This window comes from Microtus oregoni, unplaced genomic scaffold (assembly GCF_018167655.1).
Source record: "Microtus oregoni isolate MIOR12 unplaced genomic scaffold, Mior012 000011F_ref0000422, whole genome shotgun sequence".
Classification (NCBI taxonomy): Eukaryota; Metazoa; Chordata; class Mammalia; order Rodentia; family Cricetidae; genus Microtus; species Microtus oregoni.
In genome coordinates, this window is record NW_024543070.1 from 28,843,903 (window position 1) to 28,856,742 (window position 12,840).

General features: G+C 42.5%; 1 protein-coding gene across 3 annotated transcripts in view; it reads left to right on the top strand.

The window, feature by feature from the left end:
- The first annotated feature begins 439 nt into the window (after positions 1-439).
- The window catches only part of LOC121453474 (regulation of nuclear pre-mRNA domain-containing protein 1A), a 50,727-nt gene continuing 38,326 nt past the window's right edge, over positions 440-12,840 (top strand). For 2 of the 3 annotated variants that reach the window (XM_041660281.1, XM_041660280.1), the window contains exon 1: positions 440-716. In XM_041660281.1, coding sequence (XP_041516215.1) covers positions 566-716 — 151 coding nt within the window. In that variant the 5' untranslated portion in view covers positions 440-565. The remainder of the gene's footprint in view (positions 717-12,840) is intronic. The other variant, XM_041660279.1, reaches the window with a different exon arrangement.

Below are 12,840 nucleotides of genomic sequence, written 5' to 3' on the forward strand. Positions count from 1 at the left end.
TTCTTTTTAGACAGGGTCATACTTCGAACCTACGCGGACCCCCCACCAACCATCAAGTTGTCACCATCAGGATTATGCAGTATTTAATGTAATCGATCAAGCAAATTGTCCTCCAAAGTGGCTGCACCAATATACACCAATGTACAGCCTACTCAGATATCTGGCATTCCTGTTAATGTAGCGGAGCAGTTTTCCCTAGAAACAAGGACTCAGGCCTGGCCACGCCCCAGGAGGCCGCCCGCCCCGCCCTCCCCGCCCCGTCCCGCCCCCTTGCCCCGCCCTCGCACCGTACCTGCCTTTTCTGCTCGTTCCTCCCTTTCACTCCCGCCGCCGGGCGTCGTCTCCTTTCCCAGGGTGAGCAGCGCGAGGGGCGGGGCCCAGGGCATGACGTCACTGCCGGCTGGGCGCCATCTTGCTAGGTTGCGGCCGGCCTCGGACTCCGGGGGTGGCGGTGGTGAGGGCGTGGGGAAGGGTGGGGTGTGGGGGCGAGGCGGCGACGAGGGCGGCGACACTCTCCTCCACTCGGCTCCACGGCGTGGGACGGCGCGGACGTGGTTTCGGAGGGATGTCCGCCTTCTCTGAGGCGGCGCTGGAGAAGAAGCTGTCCGAGTTGAGCAACTCGCAGCAGAGCGTACAGACCCTGTCCCTGTGGCTCATCCACCATCGCAAACACTCGCGGCCCATCGTCACAGTGTGGGAGCGGGAGCTTCGCAAAGGTGAGCGTCCGGGCGCGTCCGACCCTGGCTGCCGGCTTCCTGGATCCGGGGTCCTGCTCCCTGCTCCCAGTCTTTCCCCAGGTTCCTCGCTTCCCACCCCGAACTCCCCGCGCCGGCTTCCCGAGTTCCGCCTGGGCTCTCTAGTTTTTCCCAGGTTCCTGCCAATTCGGTTCGTGCTCCCTGGCTTCCCTCGCCGCCTCCCTACGCCCTACCCCAGGCTCCCGGTGATCCGGTCCGGGGTGCCGTGTTCCCGCGCCCTGCCCCAGGCTGCCCTCTTTTCACTCATGGATCCTAGCATCTCACGCCGCACCCCAGCTTCCTGGATCCCGGGTCCTGGCACTCGGTAAACCACTCCGACCCCTTGGTTCTCTTGTTTTTAGCCCTGTCTCTGCGCGTCCCACCCGTTCCCGCCGGGCTCGTGAGTACTTTCCCGGGGTCTTCGGGCGTGGGGATTACTAGTGTATCCCGATCTCATTCACCATGCCTCCTGCAGAACCGGTGCTTGGTCCGCAGTGACAGACTAAAAGTGTAAATAACCAAGAAGTCCACAACCAAACACTAAATAGTATCGAGAGATTTGGACCCAGCACCAGTTTAGAGCCCGAAACTCATACAGTCGGCGTTTTTCTCATCCTGTAGTTTTTCATGGAAGATAGGAGAAGGAAAAAAAAATCACGAAGTTGAAAGGAAAAAAAAAAGTAGGGTTGGGAGTTGTGCTTTTTTCTATGATAGATCAAATTTGCTCATGTATAACTAATACAGGTATGTCAGTTTTTGAACCGGGAGTTTAAAGACACGTGATGCGGAGTAAACATCCCTTGCTTGGTAGGAAAGAGGATCTCGGCTGGTGAATTCCTTTTAGCTTTTGAATTGTAGACGCCTTACCTGAAAATGACAGTAACCTAAGGACTCTTTAGTTCAGCGTCTTCATTTTACAAAATATTTAATAGTGATACCCAAAGCCAGGGGAACTTTTTTGAACAAATGTCTTTCGCTCACCGACACGCAAAAATTCAGTTCATTCCTGCTGAGTAACTTTATCTATAAAGAGCTAGTTTGTGCTAGATCTGCAGAAAATAAAATAGGTATTGGAGGACCGGTGTAGTGGCACACACCTTTAAACTTAGCACATGGGCGACAGGGGCTCTTGAGTTCGAGATCACCCTGGCTGGCCTATGTGAGTTCCAGGTTAGCCAGGGCTACATTTGTACATTGTGAGATCCTGTCTTTTTTCATTGGCTTAAACTGAATTTTATGTTACTTCTTAGATCATTGAACAGAGTGGCACTGTTCTTTATTGTTTCATACATCTGCATAGCTTTCATATAAAGTGGCTGTGCTTAACTTGTATGTTTGTGTGTGTTTCCAGACAGGGTTTCTCTGTGTGTCTTTGGCTGTCCTGGAACTCTACAGCAGGCTGACCTCAAACTTAAGAGATCTGCCTGCCTCTGCCCCTCAGGTGCTGGGATTAAAGGTGTGTACCACCACCGCCAGGCAACTTTATTTATATGTTAATAAAATTAGTTCAATGTGTATGATTGTTTGCCTTAATTATATATGTTCTCTTTTTGCTGTGCCTGGTGTCCACGAATCCAAAAGAGGATGTTGGGTTTCCTGGAACTATAGTTACAGGTATATGTGGTTAGATTTGATGTGGATGTTGGGAACTGAACCCAGGTCCTCTGCAAGGGCAGCAAGTGCTTTTAACTTAGCCATCTATCTCTCCAGCCCCCTTATTGCACTTACTGTAGGGGGAACCCCAACAGAGCTGCGGTTGGTTTGATCCTGGAATGTTAGCACCTAGCCTTAATCCGCCCTTTGTCTTCAACACCTTCTGTTTGAAATATGTAAATCGTGTCCGAGTTTCCCAAAGGTGCAAAGCCTATACAAAACTTGGTTGGAAAAAATCCAGCAAACTGTGATATTTCTTGATTGAGAATTTGTATTTGGCATTGTCCCTTTAAGAGACTTAGATGAGATGTTTTGGGATATGGAAATGAACTTGCTAAAGGTATAGATTGGATAACAATAAAAAGCCCTGGGCTAAGGCTCATACCTGGAGATTGAAGTTGAAAGTGTGTGTGTGTGTGTGTGTGTGTATGCCTGTTGATGTCAATGTTCTTTTGCTAGGAATATATCCAGTAATAGAGCACAGAATTCTGTATTGCATTATAAAAATGGAAATTTAACTTAGTTTTTTTCTTTTTTAAAAGATTTATTTCTATATCTTGTATATAGTGTTCTGCTTGCATGTATGTCTGCACACCAGAAGAGGGCACCAGATCTCATTACAGATAGTTGTGAGCCACCATGTGGTTGCTGGGAATTAAACTCAGGACCTCTGGAAGAACAGCCAATGCTTTTAACCCAGAGGCCATCTCTCTAACCTCAAATAACTTTCTTTTGGGGGTGTGTGGTACTAGGGATTGAACCTAAGGCCTTGTACACTCTAATACTGTTTTCTTAAAAGCAACATAACCCCATCTTACTATACCATGTATAGTGATAGTTTCCTAGTTCACAATAGTTAAATGATTGCCATTGGCTCTGTGCTGTAAGAGATGAGATGTTGAAGTTGATAAACAAAACTGTAGGAATGTGAAGAGGACACATGGTCTGGGTCCTGAAAGAAGACCATTGAGTTACATTTCCAGCCCTTACAAAGTGGAAACAGACATTCTGGTAGGAGAAAATGACCTTTATGTTGTGATATTAACACAAATTATTAATGCTTAATAGTTTTGTTGTTGTTTTTTAATTAGTGAACTAGATGCAGGTAAGTGCATTCTGCAGCTGGAGGGCTCCTTGCAGCCAATATAAATGTGCCCAACACAGAGTTGTGAACATGAGTATGATTTTTTTTAACATGTGATTTTGTTGTTCTTTGGTCATTCTGTTGCACAGAAAATGTTTTAAATTTTATTTATGTGTATAGGTGTGTATGTTTGTTTGTGCACCATTTGTGTGCCAGAGAAAGCCCGAAGAGGGTGTTGAAATCTCTGAAACTGGAACCACCATGTGAGTGCTGGGAATTGAACCCAGGTCTTCAGCAAAGGCAGGAAGTGCTCTAAACCACTGAGCCATCTCTCTAGCCCTATTGCATAGTTTTTTAAAAAATATTAATATTATGTGTGTGAATGTTTCACTTGCATTTATATATGTGCACCAGTGCCTAAGGATGCCATAAGAGATCTTCTCCTGGTTGTGAGCCACCTTGTGGGTGCCTAGAGCTGAACTCCAGTCCTCTAAGAACAATTGCTCCTACCCACTGAGCCATCTTTGCAGCCCCCTTTGCACAGTTCTTGAGTGTGAGTTTTATAGATGACAGTGTGTTGTAGTGTCAGAGGCTGGGCATTCCTTATAGAGCTATGTGGAACAGCATAACTGAATTAAGGAACAACCAAATCTTGAGTAAAACAGTCAGGGTACTGACCAGTTTGCCATTTAGAAAAGTTAGAAAACTCTGAAAATCTAGTGTTTACATAACGTGCAGTTGCAACGAATGCATGTATAGCTCTGGTCTTGGTGATGCTTACCTGTAATTCCAATTTGGAGGCTGAGGCAGGCAAATTAAAGTTCAACTTTAGGCTGCATAGAGAGACTTTGCCTCAAACAACCACCTCAACAAAACAAGAGCTATGTGGAAGGTAGTGGTTGAGCACTATATTCCAAGATAATGATTACCAAAGGCAGGAAAGGAAGGACTGAGATGTGTGCTAGGTGATTTCAATATATTAAAAAGGTAGTGGTGCAAGCGTGCAGGCAGATGGTAAAATGCTATGAGCCTGACTGGGGACGCCCTTATGTGATGAAATGCTTTATACTTAGGAAGAAAATGACATGTAAATAGATGTTCTGAATGACAGTGCGGACAGTACTGGTGGTGGTGAGCTTGCTTCTGCACAGAACTCACAGTGGTCTGGATTAGTCTGCCCCAAAATTCCTTTCCTCATCAGGGGTGATTTGTAGGGCCTCATCGGAGTCTCCTTCCACTTCTTCAGCTTTAGGATGATCTTTATCCCCTCAGCACTATCACTCTGTTGTGTTGTAAGTGGGTTGTGGTGGTGTGGTATGTATGAAGCAAATAGTGGACTCTTTTGGGTTTTCTTATTTCAGTTTTTGGTTGTTTTAACTCAACTGATTGAAGTACTTGTTGAATTTGTATTCACTGATAATGCTTTAGATCAGTAAGAGGTGACGTTAATAAAATAAAGACTGTATATTACCTGCTCTGATTTGTTTTAAAAACAGCACTGTGTGTGTATTCTTGAAGACATTGTTTTAAAATGACAGTTTTCTATGTTGTGTGATACTGTTACTTATTTCTGTTTTGTAGTTAGAACTAAATAAGTTTGCACTGAAGTTTTCATAGTTAAAAAGAATTGATGGAAGCACCGGATGGTGTTGGCATACACTTTTAATCCGAGCACTGAGGAGGTAGAGGCAGGTAGATCTCTGAGTTTGAGGATAGCCATGGCTACACAGAGAAACTCTGTCTGAAACAAAGCAAAACAACAATAAAATAATTGATATTTTCAAACCAATGTAGACTGTATCTTTGAAGATAATTGTTGAATTGTAGCTGTATAACTTTTCCCTCATTTTCTTTTCTTTTTTTTAAAAAGATTTCTTATTTATTATGTATACAGTGTTCTGTCTTGCATATATGCCTACTCTCCAGAAGAGGGCACCAGATCTCATTACAGATGGTTGTGAGCCACCATGTGGTTGCTGGGAATGAACTCAGGACCTCAGAAAGAACAGTCAGTGCTCTTAACCTCTGAGCCATCTCTCCAGCCCCTTTTCCCCCATTTTCATAGATTTTTTTTCACATCCCTTTCCAGGAATAAGATCTGTAGTATAAAGTTATTTTTGTATTATTTTTTGGATGGAATAAATATTTAAATTATCAGTTGATAGGCCGATCAAAAAAACAAATTGCTGGGCTGTGGTGGTGCACACCTTTAATCCCAGCACTCGGGAGGCAGAGGCAGGCGGATCTCTGTGAGTTTGAAGCCAGCCTGGACTACAAGAGCTAGTTCCAGGACAGGCTCCAAAGACACAGAGAAACCCTGTCTTTAAAAAACAAAACAGAAGCCGGGCGGTGGTGGCGCACGCCTTTAATCCCAGCACTCGGGAGGCAGAGGCAGGCGGATCTCTGTGAGTTCGAGACCAGCCTGGTCTACAAGAGCTAGTTCCAGGACAGGCTCCAAAGACACAGAGAAACCCTGTCTCGAAAAACCAAAAAAAAAACAAAACAGAAAAAGAAAAAAAAAACAGAAAAATCATGAAACATGTCAAATAAATATAAACATCACGTAGTTGTCTCTTAGCTTTAGCAAATAATCTTTACCAACACCTAAAACGTGTTAGCTTTTTTCTTTCTTCATCTTTTTTAAAAGTAGATACAAATTTGCATTTACTGAATTGATTTCATACAACATAAAATGTTTTGGTGAAGGTTTGTTTCCTAATAGAATATTGGGAAGAGGAGTGACTATTTCTATGTTGTTGTCTGTGGTGCTGTGGGTGGAGTCCAGGACCTCTTGAAGCTAAGTGAGCTACCTCAGCCCCTGCAGATCTTTTAAATGCCTTAGAGGGGAATGAATTCTCGTGTTTGTTTCTGCATTACATCACACATGTCATGACTGCTGAAGAGCAGCACTGAGTGTGTAAGAGAGAGGAGGAAAAGACACAGAGTAGTTGAGCATGTTGTAGATAGAGTTCTGATTACATGGACCCCAGGGGACCCACAGACTAGTTTTTAAGGAATAGTTCTCTTTCCTGTAAATGGTTAGTTAGATATGGAGCAGAAGGTGCATTGCTGTGCCATAAGCATGCTTCTTTTAAAATATGAATTCCTCTGAATTGAAATTTTAGGTTTTCTTCTCTGTGACGTACATTTTTTTTTAAAGAGTGGCAGTTGTTCCTAGTTAAGCAAGTTTCCTTTAGTTTCTAATAAAGATAAACATGTGCTCTTACTTTGAACAAACAAATGTAGTTTTATAGGGCAAAAAATGAGGGGAGATGTCCTGTAAGAGCTCAGTGTAAATATGTGTGCTGCTAAGCCTGGTGATTTGAGTTCTATTCCCGCTACCTGCATGGTGGAAAGAGTTGTCCTCTGACCTTCCCATGCATTCTGAAGAATGAACACACAAGCCATGTACAATACACACATAATATATGTAAAAATATAAAAGAAATTTCTCTTGTATGTTTGTATGCATGGGTGTGAGTGCCACCTGTATACGTTCATATCAATGCCAGAGGTTGCAGATGATGTCTTTTTCAGAAACCACTTACCTAGTTTTTTGAAATAGGATCCCTCATCCAGTGATTACTGATGAGGCTAAACTGGCTAGTCAGTGTGCCCCAGGGATCTGCCTGTCTCCGCCTCCTCATTGCTGGGATGTATTGCCTGACTTTTATGGATTCTGGGCATTAAATTCAGGTTATGCATCAGCCATAAGCCATTTCCCAGCCCAGGGTGTTTTTGTTTGTTTTTAATAAAACAAATTTTCATTTGAAATGTATAAGTAGATCTTTTGCTTTATTCAGGAAAAGGTTTTTGTATTCCCCTTAATGGACTAAGATGATTTAGCAGATAAAATGCTACAACTTTGTTTTCAGGGAGCTTTCATAGCAGCCAGGGAAGTGGATTCTGCTACTGAGTAATTGCACAGGAGACCTAGCTTAGTTTAGGGAATTGGGAAGACTTAAAGATTATTAGTGAGTATAATTTGCTACAAACTGTACTAACAATACAGATTTTTACAGTAGCTTTAATAATTTGTTTTCTTATATTGCTGGAAGTCAAACCCAGGGTCTTGCACATACTAGACAATGCCTTCAGCTGTTCTCATCATTAGAATGTGGGTATTTGCCATGACATTTCCACTGAACATTTATTTCTAATTCTAAATTTCTGTTTTGAAGGCAGGAAGGGAAGTAGCTTCTTAGATAACCTTTGGTAGCTTCTCACTGTTCCACCCTGCTGGTTGTGTTCTCAGGCCCTGCTGCTACACTGATTACTGGGCTGCAGCCCCACAGCTGTTCTTCTTCAGAATTTTCTTGTTTTTCTGTATTAACTGTTGAATTATCTTATTAGCTGCAAGAAAAATACATTCAGGTTTTTGAGAGGGCATCATTTCAAATTATTACTGTCTTAAAGACAGTTAACATCTTTGCAATAGCAATGTTTTTAGTTGGAAAACTGTAGTCTTAATATGCATGTGTGGTTATTATAAGTGGTCCTCAAACTTGTTCACTATCCTCCCTCTGTCTTCCTTGTGAAAAAAGACTTAAACTGAAAAAAAGTTAGCTGTGCTTTTGTAAATTAAGAAAATGGTCTGTATTGTTGAATGTTTGTCCTGTGACACGTTGGTCCAGTGTAGGGAGCATATTTCTGCTTCAGAAACAGTTTAAGTAAAGCTCACCATTTCACCCAGCGTGTTTCCTTCAGCTTTAGTATTTGCAAATATCGTAAGTAATACTAGCATTTGTTCCTAGGTTTTGATTTTAATTTTACTCAACTTCTTATTTACTCCTAGGCAGGGTCTTATGTAACTCAGGCTGGCCTTGGCTTATTTGCTGTGTAGCTAAGAATGTAGGTAAGGATGACTTTGACTTCTTGATCTTCCCGTCTCTACCTCTCAAGAGCAATTTTATAGATTATTCTTGAAAACAATTTTAGTTGAAGTGGTCCAGGATTGTATTTCAGCCAAACTACCAGATCATCTATTTCTCTTTACTTCTTCCTTTTTTTCTTCTTGTTTTTCAAGACAGAGTTTCTCTGTGTAACAGCCCTAGCTGTCCTGGAACTAGCTCTTGTAGACCAGGTTGGGCTCGAATTTACAGAGATCTGCCTGCCTCTGCCTCCCTAGTGCTGGGATTAAAAGCGTGCACCACTTTCTTAACAGTTTGTTATAAAATATGTTTTTTCTTATTTGGTTGACGTTTTTGAGTCAAGAGCCTTGCTGAAATGTGGCCCTATCTTCTTGGTTCTTGTATAGCTCCTGCTGGTACCTGGCTTTTGATTTTTTGCCAGTCCTCATGCTATAGTCTTCCAAGTGCCTTATACAAGGTAGTAGCTTTTTCTTTTTTTCTGGGGGAGGCAAGGTCTCCCTGCAGTTTTTAAAAAGTTTTTTTTGTATGTGAGTGTTTATGCATATGTCTGTGTATCACATGGTGCTTGGAGCTCATGAAGGTCAAGAGGGTGTTTGATCCCCTGGAACTGGAGTTAGAAATGGTTGTGAAGCCACCATGTGAGTCCTGGAAACTGAGCCCCAGTCCTGCACGAGCCTTTGATCTTACTCACTGAGACATGCTTCAAGCCCCCACGCAGTACTTTTCCCCAAACACTTTTCACCTTTAACAGAAATATTTGCTGCTCAACTTGAGTCTCCATCTACAGCCTTCAGAACACTGTTGGCACTCCTGATTCTCATGAGTTCAACTAGAGCTACACTATTGGCTTTGCTGAATTTCTAAAGACATAGCTTTGGATCTGTCTGCTTAACAGCCTCCCTAATCCCATGAGCTGATCTCTCATAACAAATATCTATCTATGTCTTTCTCTGAGTACATACTATAGGGTCTGTATTCTTTAGCATTACTCTAAACCCAGAGTTGCCTGGACATTTTACATTTATGAACATTGAGTCAGCTGGTATGTTTACAGCTGATGGTTTGGATGGCAGTAGTTATGCTGTTTACCTCAGCACGCTCATGACTAGGTGAATTTTTTTAGATTAAAAACTTTTTTAAAGATTTATGTATTTTATGTGAGTAGTCTATCTGAACATATACCTTTATGCCAGAAGAGGGCAGCAGATCTCATTAGAGATGGTTGTGAGCCTCCACGTGGTTACTGGGAATTGAACTCAGGGCCTCTGGAATAGCAGCCAGTGCTTTTTTTTTTTTTTTTGGATTTTTCGAGACAGGGTTTCTCTGTGGCTTTGGAGTCTGTCCTGGAACTAGCTCTGTAGACCAGGCTGGTCTCGAACTCACAGAGATCCACCTGCCTCTGCCTCCCGAGTGCTGGGATTAAAGGCGTGCGCCACCACCGCCCGGCAGCAACCAGTGCTCTTAACCACTGAGTCATCTCTCCAGCCTGAATTTTTAGATTTTTTTAAAATTTTATTGATTTTTATTGAGCTCTACATTTTTCTCTGCTCCCCTCCCTGCCTCTTCCTTCTCTTCAACCCTCTCCCATCGTCCCCATGTTCCCAGTTTACTCAGGAGATCTTGTCTGTTTCTACTTCCCATGTAGATTAGATCCATGCATGTCTCTCTTAGGGTCCTTATTGTTGTCTAGGTTCTCTGGGATTGTGATTTGTAGACTTGTGTGTGTGTGTGTGTGTGTGTGTGTGTGTGTGTTTTCTTTATGTTTAAAAACCACTTATGAGTGAGTACATGTGATAATTGTCTTTCTGGGTCTGGGTTACCTCACTCAAAATGATGTTTTCTAGCTCCATCCATTTGCCTGCAAAATTCAAGATGTTGGTTTTTTTCTGCTGTTGTGTAGTACTCCATTGTGTAAATGTACCACATTTTCTTTATCCATTCTTTGGTCGAGAGGGATTTAGGTTGTTTCTAGGTTCTGGGTATGACGAACAATGCTGCTATAAACATACTTGAGCATCCTTTGGATGTATACTCAAAAGTGGTATTACTAGTTTTGAGGAAGTCATGATTTTCTGAGAAATCACCACACACATAAGAAAATTATGAGTGGGGTGCTAATGGCTCATGCCTTTAATCCCAGCCCTCTGGAGGCAGAAGCAGGTGGCTCTCTTAGTTCAAGGCCAGACAGCCTGGTCTACAGACTGAGTTCTAGGACCACCAGAGCTACATAGAGAAACCCTGTCTCACAAAGACAAGCAAACAAATTATGTGTGTATGTCTTGGGGGTTGGGATGTTGAGGTGATATATTCCTGTGAGTGCAGATTTCTTTGGAGGCTTGGAAAGGACATCCCAGTGCTGGTTCTGAGAACTGAATTTGGTCCACTGCAAGAGCAGCAAGTACTGTTAATTTCTGAGTCTCTAACCCCAAACTCAGTGATTTTCTTAATCATGGACCTGATTTCCCACCACCAGATGACTAGATAAATGTGATATATCCATATACTGGAGTAACATTCAACCATAGAAAGGAAGGAAGTGCTGACATATATAGCAGTGTGGACAAACCTTATAAACATCATGGAAAGCAAAAAGAAGCCTCATATAGAAGGTCACATACTGTACAATTCTGTTTCTTTGAAATATATACGTTAGAGAAAATCATAGAATAGAAAGTGGTAGTTGAGATGTGAGGGGAAGGGAAATAGGGAATGAATGCTTAATGGATATGATGGGTCTTTGGAGGAACTGAAAATATATTGGAACTACATAAAGGCAATGGTTACATAATCCTATAAATGTGCTAAGCGCTCCTGAATAATTAATTGTCTGCCTTAACATAGTTAAGTGAGTTTCATCTTAACAAAAAGAATGCACTTTTTGTGTGTACTTGTATGTTCTCTCTCCTGTTTCTTCCGTGTGTCTTAGCTTCCGTTCTCTGTCGACAGCTCCTCGCTGCAGTTTTAGTTTCTCTTTTGTACAACCAACTTTGTTTTGGTACCAGTTTTCTTCAGTAGCATCCAAAAATAAATCTGTTCTTGTTCAACCGTCCCTCCTTTTATGTAGTTGTCTTCACAATGTACATTTTTTGTGTTGGACACTGTCTTAGGGTTTCTATTGCTATGAAGAGACCTCATGACCATGGCAACTCCTATAAAGGAACACACTTACTTGGGGTATCTTACTGTTCAGAGGCTCAGTCCATTATCATTATGGTGGAACAGGGCAGCATGCCCACAGACACGGTGCTGGAGAAGGAGCTTAGAATTTTACATATTTATCTGAAGGCAGCAAGATGTGAATTGAGACACTGGGCATGGTTTGAACAGATAGAAGACCTCACAGCTCGCCTCCATAGTGACACACTTCCTCCAGCATGGCCATATGTACTCCAACAAAGCTATACTTCCTGATAGTGCCTCTCTCTCATACTTGCTGATAGTGCCTCTCTCTCCCTATGAGCTTATGGGAGCCAATTATTCAAACTATCATAGGTACTAATGAATAAAGGTATACTTTTTTGCATTTTGATTGTTTTCAAAGTATGATATTGCACATCTGTAATCAAAGCCCTCTGAAAGGAGAGACACAAATTCAAGGTTAGTGAGCCGGACTCAAACTTATCAAATAAAATACCCTTGGCAGCATGGTGCCTGGTCCCGAGTGTGAGTTCCAAGATAATCAAGACTACACAAAGAAACCTATCTCGAGGGCTGGATAGATGGATCAGAGGTTAAGAACACTGACTCCTCTTCCAGAGGTCCTGAGTTCAATTCCCAGCAACAACATAATGGCTCACAACCATCTGTAATGAGATCTGGTGCCCCCTTCTGGTGTCCAAGCATACATGCGGGGAGAATACTATACATAATAAATAAATATTTATTTTTTAAAAAAGAAACCGATCTCAAATAAACAAAATGAAAAGCAACAACAAAAGACCATGATTTCAGAGGTCTCAGTCTCATCTGTCATCAGTAGCTTCATTGCTTTTGGACCCAACATAAAGCAGAATATCAGGGCAAGGAGCATGTATGTAGTAGAGCAAAGTTTGGTTTGTGGTGGCCAAGAAACAGAAAGAGCACATAAGTGGCTAAGGACAAGGTATACTTTCCAAGTCACATCTGGTTCATCCAATTAGGCCTCATTTGCTTGAACTTCACTACCTCCCCAACCTTTCAAGTGCAAAATCAGTGAGTGCACTGTGGTTCCCTGTGAGCTAGGCTCAGAAAGGAAAGAGATGTAGTGATGTGATCACACCAGAAGGCGGAAAGCAGCCAGGAAAGAGGAAGGCAGGCCAGGCTTGAGGGCTCCACAGCAGTCATCCAGGTATTGTCCCTTACTATAGACTTACTCTGAAGTTCTTCCGTGCTGGCCTTCATTAGTGCCAGTGTCTCTGTTCATAGAGGGTGATGTCCTTCCTTTGTCTTAAAGACATAGTAAGGTCACCGAGATACCTCAGGAGGTAAAGGCACTTGCCAATCCTGACAGCCTTAGTTT